General features: G+C 39.9%; 1 protein-coding gene across 5 annotated transcripts; it reads left to right on the top strand.

Moving 5' to 3' along the window:
• Positions 1-936: 936 nt before the first annotated feature.
• On the top strand, positions 937-25,193 carry pum2 (pumilio RNA-binding family member 2). 5 transcript variants are annotated; one of them, XM_057822431.1, is made up of 23 exons: positions 937-1,088; positions 3,348-3,705; positions 4,936-5,004; positions 5,254-5,359; positions 5,697-5,884; positions 8,188-8,360; positions 8,463-8,787; positions 8,860-8,953; positions 9,386-9,493; positions 9,603-9,748; positions 9,952-10,078; positions 10,161-10,301; positions 11,166-11,471; positions 11,561-11,788; positions 13,635-13,902; positions 14,840-14,969; positions 15,054-15,188; positions 15,326-15,463; positions 17,339-17,464; positions 17,682-17,753; positions 18,536-18,657; positions 21,640-21,832; positions 22,967-25,193. In XM_057822431.1, exons 2-23 carry the CDS (start codon positions 3,361-3,363, stop codon positions 23,096-23,098), a joined length of 3,672 nt encoding a protein of 1,223 aa, XP_057678414.1. In that variant the 5' UTR covers positions 937-1,088; positions 3,348-3,360; the 3' UTR covers positions 23,099-25,193. The 5 variants fall into 5 exon arrangements, with proteins under 5 accessions (XP_057678414.1, XP_057678417.1, XP_057678415.1 ...); XM_057822434.1 differs by having other exon boundaries at positions 15,054-15,182; XM_057822432.1 differs by having other exon boundaries at positions 11,169-11,471.
• The last annotated feature ends 593 nt before the right edge of the window (positions 25,194-25,786 follow it).

Consider the following 25,786-nt stretch of genomic DNA (forward strand, 5'->3'; position numbering starts at 1 on the left):
GTTTTTAAATGTAATTAATGTGAAAGAAATCTTCTCGTGCCTTTTTGTCAGAAAGCATGATTTTGAAGATTACTGTTGATATACAGCTAAAGTGAGGTGTGTATACACACACGCATCCATTTTCCGCCATGTGTTTTCAGGTCAGGGTGAGGTCAAGGGGTCAGAACCTTAAGTAGAAAAACCCAGACTTCCTCTACCCTGCGTGGTGGAATTTTCAGTGGATGCCAAAGAACTCCCAAATAAACACCTGAATGTTTACAAATTTACTGACAACTTCGTTGTGCTGTTTAATCTTGTATCTATTTGAAATTTAGTTTAAACATTTAACTTGTCTTTAGAGTAAACGTTCATTCAATGGAAGAAAGACTTGTCAGACTGGATTATTATTCAGTTGCTATTCAAAGGTTTGATGGCATAATAGGTGTTCCCTACAAGCAAAAATCTGTTATAGGTACTATTATCTAAGATGGGAAATGAATCATTGAAATACAGCAACATTGTACCTGTTATCTTCTGTCTCTTATACCCAATGTGTGTTTGTTGTAGTTGTGTATACAGATCTTTTGAGGTGTTTTTTCAAGATATGACACATAGTTTGTACACGTATCTTATTTATTGTAAATTAAAATCGTAATTTAACGATCTATATCAATTGTTTAGGTCAGGAATTGTGCACAAAAGACGCTTAGGCAGTTGCTTTACTATACTGTTAACCTTGATTACTTGAATACTTGAGGTGACGGGAAGGAGGTGCATTAAATCGGTGTACTTAATTAAAGCAGGGTGTGTATTAAAGGGCTGTTGGGAATCGGACGGTTCTACTCTGTTATGATGAGTCAAACAAAACGAACCGGATCACTAAATTGTGCTACAACGCCCCTCCCTTCGGAGATGCTTGACTTTACACTGCTGTGCGTACGAAGGTGCAGTTCCGCTATTTACATGTAGGGGGCGGTAGCACAGGCCGACTATTAGCCGAGGCTATCAAAGCCTTGCAAAAATCAGCGCTCTCTCCAAGGAAACAAAACAATATAGAATCTGGTTTACGGCGTGCCTCAAGCCCGGAGCCTCTCTTGATAGGAAAACGCGTGAGTATTTTTCGCTTCTTTGTTCACTGCTGACAGACAGGGAAAAGCGGCACCGCGTGTGTTTTACACGCCGCCGCCGTTGTGCGAGCATTTCCCCTTTTGTTTAGCGGTTAAGGCCCCTCTGTTTGGAACTTGAAGGGGTGCCATGTTGTTTAGCCGCTGAGTGTTTGCTTGCTGGTTTGAGCTCGAACACAACACCAACTTGACAATTAGCACTTAGCACAGCACCTAATGCGACAAATCAGCCATTTGCCCGCTGCAAAATATACTGTAGAAACCACACAAAGGCTCACCTCTTAAGGGGAAATTGCATGAAATGATCGCTGTAAAAATTTATAGTGTTGATAGCTGAAGTAAACTTTGATGTCAATTGCAGACCATCCATAATAAACAGGCCAGACGCGGCTAGTGTTCCTGGTTAGCGATGGGGCTTGCTGTTGCCTCTTGTAATAAAGCCAACAAACATGCTCAACTACATTGTACGTTAGGATGAAAGTTAAAAACTAAACAAAGCAGACCTGTTAACGAAAATGACTCGCCGGTCATCTGCTAAGTTAGCCTCTGTTAGCTTACAACACAATTGCTGCTTGTGTTAGCAGCTACTTAGCTCGTCTGTCGAAATAGCCTGGTTTGTTTTTACCCTAATAAAAATCACTGAACATGTTTTAGAAATCAATAATACTCAGCCAATACTGTCACTTTGCGCAGTCCTTTGTGGTAATATGGAGCAATTACACATTTATACACCCGCGGTTCAGTACTTCGGTGGTACAACGCCGCTTGTGAGATCACGAGCGAAGCTAACAACGAACGCTAACAGCGACACTTGTTTTGTTCGTTTTTCTTCATTTACACGTTTATTGTCTGTTTTATTTTTAGTCTTTTACCGAGCTGTATCTGTACGTACCATACATGTGTCACACAGTCTGATATTGTTTCATATTTTGGGAACATTTTTGCCATAGTCATTAGACTGTAAATATAGCAAGTTATATAACCATTTAAATGAGGTTTCGATAAAACAGAAAAGTATGATATAGGGAACACTTCTCACTTTACATAGCCATAAACAATATGGAGAAATTGTGGTATAATAATTTTGTAAAGGTGGTGTACCTGTAACTACTCTTATTCATCCATGTCATTTCATTGTCATGAGAGGAAAAACATCTCATGAAAGGCAAAGCATCTTCCAGGACGACTAAAGTCCAGTTTCGATCGATTCAGTGCCCTGTTTCTGATGTTTTGCTTCCCTCCATCATAGTAAGGCTTTCTAAATATTAGCAACACCTTTGCAAATTACTGTATAAGCACAGCAGGAATTTATTTATGGAATTTGTCAAAATAGTACCAAAGTTGGTACTTTGACAGAGTTTTTGACAATGACATTGAAATCTATCAAAACAAAGATGAAATGTGCATAGTGTATTTTTAGGTTGAAGTAAGTTTATCAAATCCTTACATACACAGAAAGGGAATCCAATAGTTTGCATACAGATTTGCTGCAAAGGAATTATATACTCCATCACAGAGAACACTATCAACGTCTATCACAAAAATGAAGTCTTCAGTCTAATTTGATGGCACGAACGTGTCGAAATTTATATGTAACAAGATGTTTATTTTCCTGATGATTTTAAATGACAACATAAAGCAATATGACAACAGTTGTTAAGAGATGCTGCTCTGCTCAAAAGGCTAAGGCTCACTAGCCCTTCCTTCTGACTATCGCTTGCCTTTAAGGTTCAACTGAAATAAAATTCTGAGAAGCACAAATCATCACAGCCATTACACAGCCTTCAGTGTTGACTGTAATTTGTAAAAAACACACTAATGTAACATTCCTCAACAAGCACGAGTGTGCCCCAGCACACTAACAGGCTGAAGGTTGTGTGTGCATGCCCTCGATTTGCTAAACCGTAACCTTTGGGCACAATGAGACCGCAATTAATTAATCAGAAAGAGTCAAAAATCGGGCTCCGATGATGGTAAGCATGCAGGAAGAGTTATGAAGTCACAACCTCAAAACTAAAAGGAAGACAAGTGAACCACTAGTAATATAAAATTATATATGTCGTCTGTTCGTTAACATAGTGAAACCCTAATTATACCACAAAACTATTGACAGCAGTAATAAAAGATTTTGGTCAGATCAAGTTAAAATGTTGCTTTGAATCTTGTATTCGATTTTGTATGTATGTCTACTGTTGTATTTCTGTCTGTTATAAGTCGATGGAACAAAAACTCTGTTCTCTTCAGGCTTTCCCGTGGAATGAGCATTCCATGCAGCATCCTAGGTATGAATGACGTGGCCTGGCAGGAGACGAGAGGTGGGATGCTGCATGCAAATGGTGCTCCTGAGGCTGGAGGTGTCAGGGTTCACAGTGGAGGGCCTTTAGCTGCTGTAGCTGGCCAGGCTTCCGGAGGCCCCCATTTACAGGGCATGGATAGGGCCGGGAACCCTACACCAGGAACGCCGCAACCTCCATTAAGCGGCCGCTCGCAGGATGATGCTACGGTTGGCTACTTCTTTCAGAGGCAACCTGGGGAGCAACTTGGAGGATGTGCGCCGAGCAAACACCGGTGGCCAACCGGGGACCCCAATCATGTTGATCAGGTAGCATTTTGATAAACTCTGATAAATCATCTTTTGTCGATTAAAGACAGAAATCATCATTCACAAAGTACGAAATCCAAAGTAAAATGTGAGCTGTTCTGTGATTCTTATTGTTTATTAGGATATAGTTTCAAAACAAATTTGTCTTCTATGTCTTCTGTACGACAAGATTCTAAAACATTGGGTCTTAACCTGGGTTCGATCGGTGAGTCAGTCTAAGGGGTTCAGCGAAGGTTACGACACATGGGCCGCTGTTTTCGTACACTGATTAAAGGCAAAGTGTCGTTTTACCCCAATTCACAGGCTTCATTCCATTTCTTTCAACTGCTAGCCCTCTATCTAATGGGAGGAGTAATTGATTAGTTGATTTTTTTCTTTTTTCAAAGACATGTGTTATAAAAGAAAAATTCAACTAATATATAAGTGTAGACAAAATGAACTCCCCAACTATTTAGGGAGGAGTAACTGGTTTGCTCAGTGGAAGGTTGACCTGCACTTGGTACGAGGTATAACAATTAAAAAAAACATTTGTGTTACATTTTACGCAATGAAAATGGTATGTGATGCAAGGATGCAACACTAAAATGAGAATGTAGACATGAAAAAAAAAATCATTTTCCAAAATTCCAACGTGAAAATCAACCGCAAAAGGCACAACTATTGGTAGTATATTTGAAATTTGAAGTAATTTGAATGGGAATTCACTCCGATGTTGGCTTGCTATAGCTTAGCTATATCAGTTTTTAATTTGAAAAAAAAAAAGCTTTAGTATTTAACTGCAAAGGGTTCAGTGAATGCACATATGAAACTTGTGAGTTTCAGTACACTTAGCAAGGTTAAGACCCACTGCTCCAAAGTTTACCAGTACGTACAGTGGCTTGCGTATGAGGCTTTCTTTTCACAGCAACATCTATACAAGTTGACATTTACTAGTCTGGTCGTTATTTTGTAAACTTCTGCATGACAGTACATACATACTCAAGTTGCCACAAATACCACGGGTGAACTTAAATGTTTTAATGATCGCAAATCAGTTTCTGCATTGAGGTCTAAAATTATTGTTTTTATTCTGTAATGTGGATGCCCTGGGTCTGAAGTAAAGAAAATTTTCATTTTCACTCATTGTGTTTTCTGCTCACCGAGTAGAGCTCAGTGCCTTTAGTTGTTTGACAATCCCTTCTTTTTTAAAAAATATAATACTGTTTTTGTGTTCTTTTTTTTTTCCTTAAGGTCCGTGCTGTAGATGAAATGAACTACGACTTTCAAGCTCTCGCTTTGGAATCTAGAGGAATTGCAGAGGTATGCCTTTTTTATTTTTCCCCATGTTGTGATTTGTATCTAATCTATAAAAATAAATTGGTGAACATTGTTATTTTTTTAACCAGATGTAACAATTACAATGAGCAAACATGATTGCTTCTCACTTTGGGATTAATATATTTAGATGAAAATACCATGTGGCCAATTTTTACACATCTGTCAGACTGTAATAATTCACCTTTAAAGCACACAGTATATTAATCTCACTGATGCACATTTTGTTTGAAGCTTTTGCCAGCAAAAAAGCTTTGGGATTCGGATGAGCTGGCAAAGGATGGAAGAAAAGGAATGCTTCTTGGAGAGGAGTGGAGGGACAATGCATGGGGGTCATCACGTGAGTCACTTGTATCTTTTTTACTGCAGTTTTTTTCTAATTAAAACAATGGCACAATGATAGTAAAAATAAAAGTAAAAATGATGTCAAACGTTAAAATATGTGGTAATACGACAAAAATACGATTAGATTATGTCTAGAGCAGTTTAACATCTGGTCCACCGCTGAATGCTGGTTGTCTCACAACAAATTTTTCTTTTTGTCGTTTTTTTTTTCCCTCTTATCAGTTTGCCCTTCAAATTAAGATATTGTAAAACTATATTTCTTCTATCATTTAATGAATATGGCCAGGATGTGTTGTTTTTCTAGCTTTATTTTTTTTATTTTTTATTTTTAGACCATTCAGTCTCCCAGCCAATTATGGTCCAGCGACGCCCAGGTCAGGGTTTCCATGGAAACGGCGATGCCAATTCTGTGCTGTCACCTCGCTCAGAGGGTGGTGGCTTAGGTGTGAGCATGGTGGAGTATGTCCTGAGCTCATCTCCTGGTGATAAGATGGACGCCCGTTACAGGAATGGTGGCTATGTGAGTTGAAATGTACTTGCAAGTTAGCTAGTTCGACCAGGGATGCTCTGATGCCATTAAAAAAATAAAAGTAGTGTTCAAGTACTTTTATTTGAAGACTTGTCGATATCGATGAAAGATGACACCATTACATCTTGCAGTTGTTATGAAAATATTAAATTTTTAACAAAGGTTTTTCAACAATACTGCCTTCATTTGCATGGCATAGGTTTCACTAAAGTAGGACACTTTTATTTTAGGGCAACTGTAATTTTAATTAGAGGTCAAAAGATTTTAAGATTTTCAAATGTCGATGCCGATACTGATACCTAAGAAAATTTCCGCTGTTTGCCGATAGCCAAAGCTGACTTTGTAAACCGAATTCTGAGGCCAATATCCTTTTTTTTTTTAAGGCATGTAGATTATAAGGGCAATTTTTTAAAAAGTTTCAACAGCTTCAAATTTACGATGATGACCTGAGACTTAAAGGATTAATTTAGTCTTACCAAACAAACAGGCGGGGCGCTTCTTATGATTATACACATTCAGCAAGAACAGTACATTATTTTCAAACAATTAAACCCACCAGGACATCACAACGAGATGTAAACAAGTGAGAGTTAGAGTGAGAAAGAGGATGCTCGCCATGCTAAAGTTAATGCTAACGCGAATACTACATTAAAGCTACGAGTTACATATCTTAAAAGGCTAAAGCAACATTGCATATTCTGTCGTACAAGGTTAAAAAAATCTTACAATATTTATAAAACAAGCAAGCCTGAAGCTTCTTGTAGCGGTCTGCCTTCAAGCTGCTGTGGGGTCCTTCCGGGTTCCGACAGTCTGTGAACGGCGGCCGCACAGATGCCTGATCAAAATCCTTTTTTATCGGCTTATTTTTTTGTTAATCGGACGATTTTTTTTTTTGTGAAACGGCCGATGTTGAAAAAAAGTCCATATATTGGCCACTCCACCTTTTAATTTTAATTAGTTTTTTTCTTATCAGATCATTTACTTTCAGCTTGCAACAGTGATTTCACTGTATATTAAACATTTCTTGTGAAACTGAAAATTACAGTAGCGGAGGTGATGCACTTAAAAAATGTGTGCCATCATGCATTATATCTTGCTGTTGGCAAAGCATGGCTCCGTGAAGTCCATTTGTACCAATTTAAATATATTTTGTTTCTATAAGAGAAAATGGCAATGAAATAATTAACAAAAACATTCATACAATAATTTCTGTGTAAATGAAAACTAAAATAATTGCCGCGAACAAACTCTTAAGTCTTTCTTAGGACTTAGAGCTGCCCAAAGAATTGTCTGATGTCAAATACATAAAAGTTCATCACACTGGTATTAGTGCATCCTTAAATTGAACCCTAACTGGTCCGTAACCTTAACTCAATTACACTATGACCATGCCTCTCACTAAGTGTGGGCAGGTTGAGTGACCTTTGACTTTCGTGTTGTATCATTCTCTTGTTGGCATTTTAGTTTTGACTAGGCATGTGCCGGTATGAGATTCTGACGGTATGATAACCTTATGCCAAAATATCACAGTATTGCAATTACAGCTCTAAAGTGTGTTACTTTGAAATATCCGGGTTAAAAAACACACTTTTTTTTCCATTGAACAGGATTTTTACAGCATAGTAGCAATTTGGAACATAAGTAAGATGTTAAGATAAAATAAATTAAAAAAAAAAAGCAAAACAAAAACTGAAATATTCTAAATGAAACATAGACACTGTGCCAGAGAGAGAAAAAACACGTTTTACCACCGCTAGATACACTAAACATGCAGGAGTTAACTCTGGTAGCTGGTGGGGAAACGTTCATGACAGTGTGTTTAATATCCATTACTACTGTATAAATGCGAAATCAGATTGGAGGTATTGCCTCCTCGGCAGCCACCCCCGAAAACTTGTTTTTCATGTCAGTTGGCCCTCCTCCTCTAAGCCGCAGCCTTCTGTAACTTTTCTGTTGCCGAAGTATTCCCATACCAGCCATTTAGTTTTCTTCGATGGGGGGAAAAAGTTCAGGAGTTTCACCTCCTTCAGCCATCGCGTAACACAGCTGACTCACTGACACTGAACAACAACCAGTGGGGGAGGGCTGAGCCCTGCATTCTACCTGCATTTTTGGGACATGAAAAATAGCTAATACCGCAAGGACGGTATGACGGAAAGTTTTTGCGGTTTTGCAACCGTGATGTTTTTGTACCACGTTATACTTTAAAACCGGTAATCGGTACATGTCTAGTTTGTACCCAATACTTGTTCAGTCTTCCTTGATCTTCTTTCTTCTTGCTACATGTAATGCAGGGTGGAGGTGATGCTGACCAGGATGGTAGAGAAAAGAACGACGGCCCTGAGAAAGTATCTCCTTTTGAGGAAGACAAGAGCTCAGAGATGAAGGTGGGAGATGACAGCGATCCTGCAAAGGCCAATGGAAGAAGTTTACTAAATGGCATGGACAGGGACTGCAAAGACTTCAAGTATGTTTTATTGAAATTAGTATAATATTTAACTTATTGATTTACTTTTTTGTAATAAATCCCTGAATGCCCATGACCTAACCTAACTTATATGCACCTCAGCCCAACTCCAGGAAGCCGTCAAGCTTCTCCAACTGAGGCAGTGGAAAGGATGGGCCCTAACCAGACAGGATTGGAGATAATGAGCCAGCACCATGCTCATGCCCATGCACACGCTCATGCCCATGCTCACGCTCATGCTCTACAACAACAGAACCACAACAAGGGACCGGTGGAGGACTTTCAGAACCAGGAAGCCCAAAACATGGGTGGCATGGAGCAACAAGCTGGCGTAGAATCACTTCAGTTTGAATATCCAGGGAACCAGATTCAGGTTGACTCCTCTGGAGCCCCAGTAGGATTGTTTGACTACAGCTCTCAGCAGCAGGTGTGTTTTTAAATAAAGAACGGTTAATTGTAAGTTCTATATAGGCACTGAATGTTGTTGGTACATATGCAGTTATTTCAGAGGTCAAATCCCCTGACTGTTCAGCAACTCACAGCAGCCCAGCAGCAACAGTATGCCCTGGCAGCGGCACAGCAGCAGCACCTTGGTAAGTAACTTTTTCAGGATGCACGAAAATTATTTCACCTCTTTCACCTATTTTTTTAAATCTTCGATTCTACAGAGAAGTTGTTTGGTGCACTTAAGGTTGATAGGCATCTAAGTTTTTATTCTCTATTAAACAAAGCAATTGGCACCAAAGTAACAGATGAATAAAAAAAAAAGTGATTGTAAAAAAATAAAAACTTGATTTCATTGGCCAGTAGAATTTAAAGTTGCTTATCTCTGCGTTTGATGCTCTGGAATCGGTAAATGTCATCTTGAACTCAAAACCCCTGACCTCACACAGTTTATGAAGCTTTTATTGTTATTCCCCTCTTCACACCTGGCTGTGCAAACCACAAACCAGATTACTATACTTTACTAAACTCGACCACACTGAAGGAATTTTAACTGTTTTTTTCCTATTAATTCAATTTAGCTGGCCTTGCTCCTGCATTTGTGCCAAACCCTTACATCATCAATGCTGCGCCCCCTGGAGCTGATCCATACACTGCAGCAGGGTTGGCAGCAGCCGCAACGCTCGCAGGTGATCACATGACATGCTGTGTTTATTGACATGGACATTTATTTTCCAAATTTTTGGAAACAACTATCAACATTGATGTACTACAATGTCTTTCTAACCCACACTACAGGACCCACAGTAGTTCCACCTCAATATTATGGCGTTCCTTGGGGTGTGTACCCAGCCAATCTTTTCCAACAACAGGCTGCATCTACTGCCAATCACTCTGCTAATCAACAAGCATCCAATCAGGGACCAGGGCCAGGCCAACCTCAGGTAAGCATGATGTGCTCATGTACTGTATCTTCCTTGCGCTTTAGACTACCATTAAAACGCTGTCCAAGAGCTCACACAAATGCAACATAAGCTAACGTATCTTGTTGTCAAAGAGAGCTACAGTGTAGTTAGCTTGAAAAAAGTGTTGTTTTTGTGGATAAGTTACAACCGTGTGAAAATGACATTATCCTCTATGCAACTAGGTAATGCGCACAGGAAACAACCAGCGTCCTCTTACACCTGGCCAAGGTCAACAAAGTCAGCAGGAATCTCTGGCTGCAGCGGCAGCAGCAGCTGCTAACCCCGCACTGGCATACACAGGGATGCCCGGTTAGTGCATGTCCTCATACCACCATTGTGTATAAAATACACATTTTAATTGTTTTGCTGAGCAATTTGCTTTCTTATACAGGTTATCAAGTGTTGGCCCCTGCAGCCTATTACGACCAAACAGGGGCCCTGGTGATGGGACCTAGTGCTCGAACTGGCCTCGGTGGACCGGTTCGTCTAGTTCAGACTCCTCTCCTCATCAATCCTGCAGCAGCACAGGCTGGTAAGTAATTTTAGAGCATTAGCTGTAAATGGACGCTTGGTAAACTCATTGAGTTTATGTTATCAACTTTCAGAGGACATCGTTTGAATATTCGTTATCCAGATAAAATTTTACATTCTGTAAATATTTAGGATTTTACACCAGAAAAATGTTAAAACATGTTAGCTATGATTTGAAAAGCTCTTTCTTTAAAACTTTGACATCTTTTTCAAACTACTAGTGCTGCAACGATTAATCGATTAACTCGAGCATTCAATTAGAAAAAAAATTTCAAATTAAATTTTATTGCTTCGAGTATTCATTTCATTAAAGTGGCGTTGTAATGGTTTATTTTGACAATGTTTGCATTTAGTTTTATTGATGAGGGTGGATATACTGCCCTCTGGTCTGCCTCATTTCACATGGCTGAATCCAACTGCTACCTGTTAAAACCGACATAAGTTTTTTTTTGAGCTAATGTTTTTTAATGCATTCGTAATTTTGTTTATAGATATATTTAGCCGTTTTTGTGGGAATATGTGTTTCAACCTTTTGTTGAGAGCATTGTTTAAAAAACAAAAAAAACCCTTAGCATTTTATAGCATTTAAGCTAGCGGACTTTTGTAAGTTAGCCAATTGTTCTTTTGTTGTACATACGGTAGATCCTCATTTTTTTATACCGTTTGAGGTTCAGCTCAGGTATTTTAATTTTTCATGTTCCTTATCCGATTACTCGATTATTCGAACTAACTAGTTCATCGATTAATCAACTACTAAAACAATCGATAGCTGCAGGCCTACAAACTACACAAATCAGCCAGAGATTCAATATGCATCCGCATGTTTTTCTCTGTCCTCATCACTGTCTTTACTGTTTCTGACCAGCAGCTGCGGTCTCTGCATCAGGTTCTGGTAGCAACATGTCTGGCCCTCCGACAAACGGCATGTACCGCTCCATGCCTCAACCCCAACCTCAGCCGCAGCAACAGCAGGCACCGCCACAGAGCAGCGGCTTGCAATCAAATTCCTTTTACGGCTCCGGGTCAGTCCCCAACACCTCGCAGAGCAGCTCACTTTTCTCCCATACATCAGCTCCACCACCACCTCAGAGCTCCTCGCTTGGCTTCAGCAGTACCGGTAACTCGCTCGGCGTGGGTCTGGCCTCTGCTCTCGGAGGATTTGGCTCTTCAGGTCTGTGGACAAAACTCCAGGTTGTTGTGATGTTTCAGTATTATTACAATCCCCTCACCACAGCGCTGTATTATGGTTTTTCCTTGTAGTATCCAGCTCTACCAGTAGCAGTGTGTCTCGCAGGGATTCCCTGTTGACAAGTTCTGATCTTTACAAACGTGGCAGCAGTAGTTTAACCCCCATCGGCCAGCCCTTTTACAACAGTCTGGGTTACTCCTCCTCACCCAGCCCGATTGGACTCACCCCTGGCCACTCACCTCTCACTCCCCCACCTTCTCTGTCCTCCTCTCACGGGTCATCCTCTAGTCTTCACCTCGGTAAGAGAACATTTTTGTACCGTTTTACAATGTGATATCTGATGCAAGTAAAATTTCAACGTTGACCATTTGCAAGAGCTCAAGGTATTTGACATTGATACATTTACCGCAATTCAAATTGATGATATTTTTAAATGAATACAGTGTATTTCTACATTTATGATTAAATTCATTAATAAAACACAGAATTTAATATTACTGATGTATAGTAGTGGAGTCATATTTAAATAAAAGCCCAGGATGTAGCCACCCTTAGCGTGTGCAGACATTTTACCAATGCCTCTACTAGTTAGCCAATCAAATGCGAGTTTTCCATTTTGCACGCCCTTCCGCATGACATCATTAATACTCATCACCTGTGCTCGAGTCCTATCAGTGTGTATGTGTATGGTATAGCTGATGTCACAATATGGATGTTGTCGTAAGCAGTGTTATATTTTGCCTTTTTTTTCCCCATTACCAGAATTAAAATGCATTTTCAATTTTCATACTTAAATACTTCGAACAACCATCTTACACACGGTGTTATCCGTCCCTTTGAGGCTACGTCTACACTAAGACAGATAATTTTCTCCAGGGTATTTTGCCGACTATTTTTATAACTGTCCCCACTTCATTTAAGGTGCGTTTAAGGGCCTTCCCGCTTCTGCAAGGTACGCCTGCATTTGCGCAAACTACGCATGCGTAAAAAGGAGAAGCCTCATCTGTTACGTCATTGCCCACGCGGTTTACCTCTGAACCGGAAACTCATTCCTCACCCGCGGCAAATTTTGAAATTACTACACTTTCTAGACTGTTATTATTTTGTGATCACTGTTCGTGATCGCAATTGAACGCATCACGCAGGAGCGAGAGTGTAAGGAAGAGCATTCTCGGCTTTTACGAGCAGGTGTTGTGATTGAAATCTTAAAAAACAAGGAAACCCTGACATCATTACTTGGGATGTTACAATCGATCCCCAGTTGGGCTTTCACCACTTGGAAAATAACAAATAGAAGCATAAGGTGTGGCACTGCGTATATTTCTTGCAACCAGGACTGCCTTTGCAGAAAAGTGGCGATCCTGGAAGTGGCAACAGTTTTGACAGGCAGAAATGTCTTGGGAAATAAACTGATCGCGCGCCTCTTTGACTGGGGGTACCACACAGGTCACTTTTTGGGGTGTTTTTTTCCTCTACGCATTTTTATATACAGTACTCATGTTCGGTTGGCATTGAGGTGGGAGGGGCCACCCCGCAGCTGGCTGATCGGAGACAACTCTGGAGACGAGCTCTGTAAAAAACGCTCATCTCCACCTCATCCGCGATGGGAGGAACCTAAATGGGCACTGAATTAAAGCACATTATTGATACCGTAGTTTGAATGTTCAAGAAAAATGTGTGGAAAAGAAAAGAGGAGCAGGAATGCCACGTCGTGACCGTCCGCCACCATTGTTTACGATGCTGTCATGCCGCACTAAAAATAGCGACTGCATGACGTCCCTTCCTGAATATCCGAATGTTGTATGGAGACGGCAGTCCATATTAGGCGGCGCGTGGGCGGCGGGTAACATTACCTGCCTACATTGTCCGTTTAAAAACTACCGGTAATCCGGATAATAGGCATACTAGTGTAGCCGACATGTTGTATAGTCCAACTAATTACACGTTTAAGGCCATTATCCGTCCGAGTGTAGACGTAGCCTTGGTCAGAAACCGGTAGGTAATTAATATCGACGACAAAATGATGTAAAACATTATATGCTTTTCCCTTGGCTGCAAAATCTGAAATAGCTTTTGCTGATACACAGCTGCGTCAAGCAGTAATATTTCCAGTTTATGGTCATGGCTATTATCCTGTAATCCCAGGTGGCTTGACAAATGGCAGCGGGCGTTACATCTCTGCAGCACCTGGAGCTGAGGCCAAGTACCGCAGTGCCGGTGGAACATCCAGCCTATTTAATTCCAGCAGCCAGCTCTTCCCCCCATCTCGGCCCCGCTACAGCCGATCTGACGTGATGCCATCCGGCCGCAGTCGACTCCTGGAAGACTTTAGGAACAACCGTTTCCCGAACCTTCAACTTCGAGACTTGCCTGGACACATGGTGGAGTTTTCTCAAGACCAACATGGATCGAGGTTAGGGAAATCAACTTTCTGATTTAATAAACTGATACATAACTGTGTTATTGAGGAAAAGAGGTTTTGCTTTAAAAAAAAAAAAAAAAAAAAAAAAACTGTTTTATGGGGGGCAGCCCTTTAATGTTCATCTTAGTCTTTTGGACGATAATACTTTTTAGTCTTTAGTAATTTCAAAGTGTGTTTGTCTTCGTCAAGTTTTGGTTGACGTTTACTCAAAATGTTTCCGTCTGGAAAATTCAAGTTTTAGTCCAGAAATAAATGTTTCCGACAATTTTGAATGAACATTGACAGACCAGCACATATTGTAGCGTCTACAAGGACAACGCCAACTTGGTGAAAATGCACTCAGCAGGGAAAAAAAGTACATTATTTTCAATAAATTATACCCACTTGGACGCAACGTTGTATGTAAAGAAAGAAAAAAAAAAAAGTTTTCCAAGAGTTTAAGAGGACGCTGGCCGTTAGCTATAGCCTATTGCTAACACGACCGTGAATACTATGCTAACACAAGTTACATTTAGTGTGTGATGATCACTCGGCACAGACCTTTAAAGGCTAAAGCAACATTGTATATTCTCTCTTGCAAAGATAAGAAAAAACAATCTTACTCTGTGTTTCAAAACAAGCAAACCTGAAGAGGACACTGGTGAGTTGGGGGGGCACAGCGCGTCACATGAGTGACACAACCAGACACTGCTACGATGCAGGCTAACGACACATAAAAATGTTACACGAATGAACACGTGACTGAAACTATGGCGCATTTTCGTCTCGTCAGACAAAAACTGGCATTCGTCTAGTTATGTTTTGGTCTCCCAAGACACGTTTTTAAGCTCTTGTCTAGTCATTGTCGTGAAAAAATTGGTTGTCGACGAAATAATAGGTATCGTCAACGTTGATGAAAACAACAATGTTGCTAAATCTCTTTTCACAGATTCATCCAACAAAAGCTGGAGAGAGCCAGTCCTGCAGAGAGACAGATGGTTTTTGGAGAAATTCTACAAGCAGCATATCAGCTGATGACTGATGTGTTTGGGAACTATGTCATCCAGAAGTTCTTTGAGGTAGGCTTTGATTATGTTAATTGTTGAATCTCTACTTTTGGAAGAGTCATCGTATTAGATTTTGACTTGATTTCTTTGGTGCAGTTTGGGAGTGCAGACCAGAAGCTGGCCTTGGCAACTCGTATCCGCGGCCATGTCCTCCCACTGGCTTTACAGATGTATGGATGCCGGGTAATTCAGAAAGCCTTGGAGTCCATTTCTTCTGACCAGCAGGTAATTGTAAGTGAGATTTTCTTAAAAGTCAGTTCACTGTACCTCGTTCAACAGACTTTAGCCTCTCATTTCTAAACTGTTAGATTAATTTAAAAGGATTTCAGCCTCCCCAATAAATTAAAAAAAATATTTTATGTTTTCAGAGTGACATTGTTCGCGAGCTGGATGGCCATGTTTTAAAGTGTGTTAAGGATCAGAATGGAAATCATGTGGTACAGAAATGCATTGAGTGTGTCCAGCCTCAAGCCCTGCAGTTCATCATAGATGCCTTCCAGGGCCAGGTATGCGTATTCTGTTAATTACAATTAAATCCTCATGTGTCCTTAAATGGGTCTAATCAGGCATGCGGTCCACTTGAAATAGTCCGACTCCCACCTAGTCCGACTCCCACCTGTAACATGAATTGAGTTTTTCTTTTTTTTCCCAATTAGATCTACATGTAACGAACCAAAAACTAGTATAAGTACATATTAGGGTGCTACAAAAAATGTAGTTTAGAAATTTGTCCTTACAAAAAATTATATGATCGATTAATCACCCAACCCTAAACAGTGGTACCTCTACTTACGAAATTAATTGGTTGAAGAAGTTGTCTAGTAAACTGAAAATTCCGTAAGTAGAGACTCGTTTTCCATGTAAATGCCCTAATCCGTTCCAAGCATACCAAAATTCAGACATACTATTAAATCTTTTATAAAGCATAAAAATGCGTCAAAACCTGTAACAATACATGTTACAATTAGATTATTGAACACTAAATACTGTATAAATTGAGAGTTGGGCGTACTGTAAAAGACAAAGAATTAAAGTTAAATGCACTAACGTAAAGTTGTCGAAACACCTCATGCCAAATGAAGACACGCATACACGCATACACATATAGTAGAGGTCCCTCTTGGCCAATTGGATGCCAGTAGGATGCTAGGTAATAACCAATAGTTGAGCAGCTATAAGTATGTTACGTTCAGTAAACTGTGGGAGGTACGAGTAGCGGCCCATACTGTATTTTTGCCTATTATATCCCGAAATTTCTCTCATAACAAGAAGCTATATTTTCCTGTCGAGGCGTGTCATAACCTGGTAATTCCGTATATAGAGACCAAGGGCGTAGGTTTGGTCTCAACATTGGTAGGGACTATTTCACAGCAAAACCTGCATGTATAATTTTTGCTTGGGATGAGACATTAATAAGACAAAACAGATTGGGTGAACAGGGGTCAGGGCTACATTTCTCACGAATATGAACCTAATTATTTGATATGCTAAATCAGGGGTGCTCATTACATTGATCACAATCGACCAGTCGATCGAAACGCTAGTGTGGTTAGCTAGTGGCATCAAAAAAAAAAATTAAGTGTACATAGTTAATTATGATTATGTTGTGGGTTTTGTAGCACCCCTCTCTCTCTCAGCAGCTTCTTGCTCACGTTTTTCTAGTTCTATAGTTTCCAGCAGAGTTCACTAGATTTCTCCAGTTTAAATAATGTTAACAGTACAAAACACAAACAGAAGGACACTTCTCTCTAAGCAGCTTCCTACACAAGTTTTGCAGGTTAGCAAGTTCACACAGTTTAATGTTATGCTAACTCGGATGCAGGTCAGACTTCCAGTAGCAAAATATGTGTTCCCCACCTCTACAACACTGACGTCTTTTTACAGTACTTAAAGTTGCTGCTGGTGGCTAATATCCCCTTCTTCAAATGGCGCGGTGGAGGCGGCATGTTGCCAACATTATTTTTTGGGGGGGCTGTGTGTGAGCGTGGCTGTGTGTGTTGGGGGTGGGTCAAGTTATCAGCCAATTAAACGTGCGTTTGACGGGGTGAGGGTGGACCCGTGCATTCAGCAAGTTAAAAGGGGTAAATGTAAGTTTGAACATAATGGGGGGGGAAAAAATCACTTAATAATGGTAGGCTCAATTCTATCCTTCCATCATATGGGAAGATGATCTAAATGAACCTTATAACTGAACTCATTATATCATGCATATACAGTACGGTTGCTTAAAAGCTGGTGGGGACAATTTGAGTATCCTGAAAAGTTGGCAGTGTTATGTCCCTACCGTCCTTATGCAAACCTATGTCCTTGGTAGAGATGTTCGTAAGTAGAGGTACCACTGTATGTAGATAAAACGTGTTTTCCTGGTGCTGCTTTTGCAGGTTTTTGTTCTCTCCACTCACCCTTATGGCTGTAGAGTAATCCAAAGGATTTTAGAACACTGCACCCAAGAGCAGACTTTGCCAATTCTGGAAGAGCTGCATCAGCATTCTGAGCAGCTGGGTCAGGTAAGCAAGTCCACCTTCTTAAGCTTCGGTTAAATTGAAGATTTGTTTTTTTTGTTTCCAGAATGTGACTCATCGTTATGTGCATGCCTCAAACACCTCATATGATAGCCTCTTAGTGTGTTTGCTAAATGTAAAAACAAAAAAATGTGCTGTGTTAGCTTTCATTTCATCTGACGTGAATATTCAAACATTCCCCCCCCTCACCTATTCCATCCAGAAATATCAAGGCGTATCATTGGAGATGACACCCAAAACATATTATACAGTGTCCCGTGATGCACTGTTCAAGGTCAGAGCAATTTGCCTCTCTCTCTCAAGGATGTCAACATTGTTTTCTTTCTCTTACCTTTTCTAATGATTTTAAGATAGATGAAACTCCCTACTTTTAGGGTTTCTAATCTACCAATCTGCCTCTTTTTTTCTTGCCTTTTCCCCCTTTCTGACTTAATGCCATGGAAGATGAACAAGGCTTCCCTTTTGTCCGATGATCCTCGTGTGCTCGCAGCATCTCCTGTTGAATCTGGTGTTTTTAACGTTACTCGTTTGATAAACGACCTCAAATACTGTTTGAATTGGACTACTTGGTAACTGAATTGACTGTAACACACACATTTGTGGAAAATAATGCAAAGTTGAATTAGTTTTGACAGGAAATATACCTGAGGGCAAATTTATAAGATAGTGGCAGTCGCAGCGTCCACTCATCTAATTGCTACTTTTTGAGGAAAAAAATAGCGAGAGTAGTGTTGTCTCCCTTCTGCTCATACCTACCTCTCGCACACATACCTGTCTATCACCCGTTTCCGAAGGGGCAAAGATGCTGCTGGTTTTCTTGCTAGCTCGGCCATTTTGCAAACCAGCAACATCTGATTTGTCTGACCTTCCGCAGTGATGACGTCTTAGTCAACTTGGGGGTGTCTCATTTATTTTCCATTGTGACCATGCAACCCTTTCATACCAACGCCACCAGTTTGATATAGTGCACGAGAGTCAGATGGATGTAAATCCTGCTACTTGTTTTACAATTGTAAAAATCATTGCTTTTGCTTATATGTTGCTTCACCCATGCAGGATCAGTATGGTAACTACGTCATCCAGCATGTTCTGGAGCACGGTAGACCAGAAGACAAGAGCAAGATAGTTGCAGAAGTGCGTGGGAAAGTCCTTCTTTTGAGCCAACACAAATTTGCAAGGTAAGACACTACATTGCTACTCTTACAGGTAAATTATGATTTGGGAAAACAAGACCTTCAAGAAAATACTGGAATCATAAAGGTATTGTTTGTTAAGTATTTGTTTTGAGACGGTGGGGGGTTAGTTTAGAAATGAAGTGTAGCAAAAGCAGAATGAATCTTTTACTTCTGTGTTACAATTAAAGCAAACAAAATGCAAAAAGCAGTGATTAAGAGAGCAAAAAAATTACAGGGTGTCCCAAAAGATTTGTGAAATACAAAATGGCTATCTGTATGCCCTATTGAAAAAAACTTTAATTTAATGGGTTTCATGTTGAAAATTCAGTGGTACCTCGACATACGATCGCTTCGACACACGATCTTTTCAACATCCGACCTAAAATTTGACTCGCCATTTGTTTCTACATCTGACGGCATGCTCGAAATACAACGACATGACAGCACCGCAGACGAACACACGACGGATTTTCTTGTGTGAGAAATCAACTCAGGTTTCAAAAAGGTGGGTACAGGTGGTGAAACAAGCAGAAAGGTTACTCTTACCTTCTAAATGAAGATGCAAGATGCGCGTGGGCTGCGCGTCCGTGAACTGGCTCAACAATACAGCTCTATGGTCCTCCTCCGACCACCATTCGCCAGTCTTTATAAGTTAAGGGGACAATTATTATTGTGGTAACATCGCCAAGGAAATCACCAGCTTCGTCAGGTTTTTATCATTTATTTCACAACTTATCCAACACAAAAGTTGATGGTGTTCTCCAGAAGACATTGAAAGTGAAAGTGAAACTCGACCTCCGCCGCATCCGCATCCTCTCTCTGACACATCAGCCGCGCGGTGCGTTCAGGTAGAGCAAAAAAACGTCCGCCACATTAGAACCCGATTTGTTACATTATTACAGGAATTCTTCTTCCTATTATATTATTATTCCGATTTTTATTTGTAATTTATTTGTTTTGCTATGTGTAATTGCCATTTGTAATAGTACCAGCATGTTTATTAAGGATTTGGTGTAGGTTTTTGGGCTGTGGAACGAATTAATGGAATTAGAATGTATTCCTATGGGAAAATCCTGCTCGATATACGACCATTTCGACTTACCAACAAGGTCGTGGAACGAATTAACTTCGTATGTAGAGGTACCATTGTATGCCAATCAAAATCCCAAGACCATGATAGGGATTTTATCCTTTAACTTTAAAGTATAGCTGGATCGAAAAACAAGAGTGATAACTAACAGACCGTGTTATCACTGAGAAAAAGTAAAACGGTAGTGTTGTGTTCAAGACTACAATAACCGAGACCAAGATTTTCCTGAAAGCAGAACTCACCAAGATAGACTTTTGAGAGACTGATCCCATACATGATATTTGTGTACGTCGCCATCTAGTGGTTGGCTGTCATTACTGGGGTGTTTGCACACCTATAGCAGTCCAGCGTCAGTCAGTGTAAACAGTAATGTTAGCTGTTGTGTGCCGCGGGTGGCGACGTGTTTGGACAGCTTTTTTACGGGGTAAAGGTCACCTGCTAGCTAAACCATAAGAGGATCCTAAAACCAAGTCCATTCTGCATAATAAGTGGCTAAAAGCTAGCAAACAAGGCAACATGCTCTGAGAGCATCATACCTCGTGACCAATCTTATTGCTAAAGCCAAGCACCCTCTTACGATTAGAGAAGAACTCCTTATGCCTTCGACTGAGGATATTTGCCATTTTAGGAAAGGGCGCTGTTAAAAAAATGTTGATTCAGCTTATGGTGAGTTACATTTTCTGAGACAAGACCAAAACCCTCAAAATGTTGTCTCAAGACCATGACCGGTCTACAGTGGTACCTCGACATACGATAGCTTCGACACACGATCTTTTCGACATCCGACGTAATACGTGACTCGCCATTTATTTCTATCCGATGACATGCTCGAAATACGGGGATTTATGACAGCCCATCAGTGTCTTTATTTTCCCACAAGACGGACGCACGGTGGATAGTCTTGTGAGAGAAATCAACAAGGGTTGCAACAATGTTAGTGCAGGTGTTGGAAAAAAAGGAAAAAGGTGAGGCTTACCATTTAAATGAAGTTTGAAATGATAGGGAAATATGAGCGTGGTCTCCGTGTCTGTAAACTGGTTAGACAATACGGCCGTAGAATGGTTACGAGCTCTGCGGTCCGCCTCCGTTCGCCAGTCTTTATAAGTTAAGGGGACAATTATTATTATTGTAACATCGCCAATGAAATTGCCGGTTTTGTCAGGTTTTTAATGATTTATTTCAGAACTTGCCTCTACGACATGCTGCCTACTGTCCCCCGCAGCTGAGGCCCAACAACAGAACACGGAAAAATGAAAGTTAAATTATGCTCTCTCTCACTCTGTCGTCAGTCACACATTGCGTTTAGGTACAAAAAAAAACGTCTGCCACATTACAACCCGATTCGTTACATTATTACAGGAATTATTATTTTATTATTCCGGTTTTTATTAGTAATTTATTTGTTTTGCTATGTGTAATTGTCATTTGTAATAGTACCAGCAGTATTTATTAAGGATTTAGTGTAGGTTTTTGAGCTGTGGAACGAATTAATGGAATTATAATGTATTCCTTTGGGAAAATCCTGCTCGACATACTACCATTTGGACTAAAAAACAAGGTCCTGGAACGAATTAACTTCGTTTGTAGAAGTACCACTGTATATACAAACTATAAAACAGTAAACTTTTGAAGTTATTACATAAACTCTGAAATGCCACATTTTTTGGGACACCTGTGTTTCCTCTCATCTTTTTAAAATTTGTAATTATCCGCACTGTGCTAGAATTCAATTACAGATTGCCATGAAATCACAGTATTAGCAAGTGATTGAGCGGCCAATTCTATCGTGTGAGTTGGGTTTGCTTGCCTTCGGAGTACTGCCTTGTCTCAATTCTTGGGTGTGGCTTGATTTCAAACCGCTAATCACTCAGAAATCGAAATCTTTTCCCTATCAGTAACGTTGTCGAGAAATGCGTGATCCACTCCTCGCGTGCTGAGAGAGCTCTACTGATAGATGAGGTGTGCTGCCAGAAGGATGGCCCCCACAGTGCCCTGTACACAATGATGAAGGACCAGTATGCAAACTATGTTGTCCAAAGAATGATAGACATGGCTGAGCCGGCTCAGCGTAAAATCATCATGCACAAGGTGGGTATACGTCTAAAGGTTCTCTTGAAATCAACATATCTTTGTTAGTTTTGTTGTTGTCTGCACTTGTTGTCCTTAAAGGGAACCTCGGACTTAAAGACTTTTGTAGGCTCTAATAAGCCACAATTATTCTCTTTTACTAAAATATGTTATTAGAAACATAAAATATTGCCATTGATTTAAAAAATCTATAATATTTTGTACATGTTTTGACCTACAGAGGGCGCCATGTTTTAGGCGTGCAATGGACGCTTGGGGTGATAACGTATATTGTCACTCACTTGACGAATACTACCGGGTTACTGCAATTCCTTATACGCGGCGAGACATCTAACACATGCGACTATCGGTTAAAAGTGGCGAGTAGTTAGTATTTGTCTTTCTATTGAGTCTTTTATTACCTTTTCATTGCCTCAAAAAGCTTTTTGCATGTGTTTCCCTCTCATACTTTTAAACATTGTGTTTTCTTGTGGTAGCTTTAGAGCAGATTGTTGATCTGTTGACCACATTAGTCACGTACCATATTTAAACCACCTTTATTTGATATTTCTACGTTTAAGTATTTTCGTAAGGCATCTTTAGTATGTTCTGTCGGTATGCATCTACACAAACCAATCTGAAAGTGCACGGTCGTACTTTGGGTGTCAAATTCGCCTCTTACGTACGTACTTTTAGTACGTTTCGCCGGTGTGGCACATTTTGGCAGAACACTTTTTTTTTTTTTTTTCCTACTCTTGTCTTGTCCCATCCCGTCTTTCCTGTTCATTTTGCTTTTGCTGCTCGTTTTGTGAAATATCGACAGTGCTGTCATGCTTATTAATGTTCGGGTTCAAATTGAAGGGTTGAACAGATTAAATGATTATGTCGCTAGAGTCATACTCTGGAAGCCCGGCAGTGTAACCATGTGACGTCACTGCCCTGTGACGCCAACAACAATGGCGACGACTTACTAGTTAAACTAATTTTACAAATTGTATAAAAACGAAAACATAAAGAGGGGTTTCAATATCAAATTATTTTAACTCATAATAACATTTATCTTTAAGAACTACAAGTCTTTCTATCCGTGGATCCCTTTAAAATTTTAGGCCTCCGTCGAGTGACCTCAGAATAAGTTTACATTTTCCTTCATAGATCCGGCCTCACATCGCCACCTTGCGCAAGTACACTTATGGGAAACACATTCTGGCCAAGCTGGAAAAGTACTACATGAAAAGTGGCTCTGAATTGGGACCCATTGGCGGACCCACAAATGGCCTCATGTAGTCAAAGATGACATCACGAATCCCCTCAAGAAGAGGCACAGGTTCTCAGCATATTAGGATTTTCTCTCAACCCTATTTTGGGGTCAATTACCAAAAGGAAAAAAAAAGTTCACCCTAAAACGCTGTGACAACTGATACCTGCCAGTGTGTCGCCCCTGGTGAGGTCCCAACTGGTGCCCTCGCTATGAATGGCATAAATTAGCAGGCTTATTTTGTTGGGTAAAGCACAAGGCCAATGTTAATTCTGTAACTGATATATTTGACTGGTTTTCATATTGTACATTTGATTTTTTTTACCTTGTAAATTCTTTGTAGAAAAAACACATTTGCTGAAACTTCTTACAATTCTCACCAGCAAGTGACCTACTAAAAGACAAAACAGAGGGAGAAAATTCCATTTGCTTTTTGAACTGACTTAACTCCAGAAAATTTGATATTTATATATGACCCCATGTAAAGTTGAAACATTAGCATCCCCATGCCAAAGCAGCTGATTTAAAGCAAATGCCACTGTTCACAAGTCAGTGCGTGTAAGGTGCCACGGGTCTTTTGAAAAAGACTTTTTTTGTTGTTGTTTGTTTGCTTGAACTGGGGGGAACAAATCAATTGAGTGTTTTCTTAAACGGGGCCTTTTTCTTGCCTTGTATTTTCTCTCTTCCATTGTTTCCTGTATTTTTCCCCAAGCAAGAGCAATTTACATTGCCTGGTGAGCTAGAAGCTAAGTCTGAGTCGTTTTGGTTGCCCAAAGACAGACTGGCTGAGGCTTTCCTTTTCCTTTTCTTTCCATTAGACATATAATTTAACAGGTACTAACAATTGAAGGTATTAAGATAGAGACCGGCTTGGTTTTAAATGAAATTATCTTCGTGATGATTGAATGATGTGATGAGAGGCATTGGTGGCGTGCTGTGGCAGGTTTTTTAATTCCTCCCCCTTTTCCCCCCTTAATACTTTTTAAGTGTCTGAGTAGGACATGAGCACTGCTCTGAACTAATTTAATGTACTGAATAATCATCTCTGGCTTAAATAGTAGTTTAGTGTAGCATCTTTTTGTGTGTTAATTGTTGCTTTTGGGTCGCCGTAATGGACTAACCCCCTCCTTCCAGAACACCTTAGAATAATCTGAATTGTAAAGGGGAGCTTTATCCCAGCATTGTACATGAGATGGAATTAATTACTGGGAAGAAGGGATTTTTAAATCAGATTTTTAATGCTCCAGTGTTTGTATTTTTCAACTCTTTTGATTGGATGCTGACGGGGCCATTTAAACCTATACAACTGTCCTGTATTACTCGTAGTGATGGCTTCTTTGAATTGTAGAATATATGTAGTATATGTGCAGTCAGTAAGTGTAAGATTTTGATTAATATTATTATTAGCTTCAGTGAGAAAAAAAAAATGTCTAGTGGTGTTTGACAGGCCTTGCGAACATGTAGTGATGCTTTTATTCCCTCTGTACAGTTGTACATTTGTAACTGTTTATGCTGTAAATGGGATGTCTTCTACATTTTAGTGGGGCGAAAAAGGCAAAAGTGTGTATTTTGACGTGTGTATATTCATCACTCCTTCCCCCTCTTTGAATACTATGTATACAGTTTTATTTGAGCAAGTGTTATTTTAAAGAAAAAAAAAAAGATTTTTAAAGCTTCATAATCTGGCATGTGATTTTGTTTTTAATCTCCAAGGGGAAAAGGCCAGCCTTTATTTGTACTGGAGCTGCTGTAACATCCACTGTTGATAGTCTTTCTGATGTGACACTTTTAAAACAAGAAAAAAAAATTATTACAAAAAAAATCCTCAAAATCAGTGGCTGCCTTTAGTTGTCTGACTTTACAGGATACGACAAGAAATATTTTTGTACAGAAAAGTGCTGTATTTTGGAACGGCTACTACCTTGTAAGCAAAAAAAAAAAAAAAAGCATTGTAAAATATTGTCAATTATATAAATATGAACATATGAGTTTTGTCACACTGTCAAAGTCATGTACATTTTCAGGTGGCCTTATGTACATTTCCAGCTGTTAGATGAAGAAAAACTCAATTTTTGGAGGCAGAATTGTGACTATGTATGATTAAACTGTTCTTCTAACATTTGACATGCATTTTGATGTTGTCAGTCTTTTTTGTTTGGCCGTTTTGTTATTTTAAAAGACTGAAATCCGTTTTACGTAGCGATTGTTCTCATTAGTTCTGCAGGGGAACTCGGGCTACGTCCATAGGCGTAGTGTCACTTTTGTGGCAGGGTGGGCAAAACATGTTTAGGACCCCGAAACGCAGTGTCAGCAATAAAATCCATCCAAGATGTATGCTCTGTTAGGAGTTTCTTAGCCCATGCTCGTACATATTGCCATCCCAGCTGTGTGAGTGCGTGTTTTTTTTTCTGGCTTACATAGTGGAAAAGTAGACGCCGCATCCTTTTTGATTGAATATTCCAACCAGAATCTGCCCTCAGGTGGTTTTGGCTAAGCAAAGCAAATGGCCGTCTTTAAGATGCTAGTCACATGTGTTCGAAAAATAATTTTGTCCCATTATAAAAACATTTTGTTTTGTTCATTTCATTTTTGTTTATTTTATAGACATTTTACCGACAAAGTCTTCATTTTAAATTCATATATATAGGAAAGTCAATTACATGCAATGATTTTTATTTTTAGGCCACCAGGGTGGGCTTTGCACACCCCCCCCCCCC

The sequence above is a fragment of the Corythoichthys intestinalis genome, chromosome 19 (assembly GCF_030265065.1).
Source record: "Corythoichthys intestinalis isolate RoL2023-P3 chromosome 19, ASM3026506v1, whole genome shotgun sequence".
Taxonomy (NCBI): Eukaryota; Metazoa; Chordata; class Actinopteri; order Syngnathiformes; family Syngnathidae; genus Corythoichthys; species Corythoichthys intestinalis.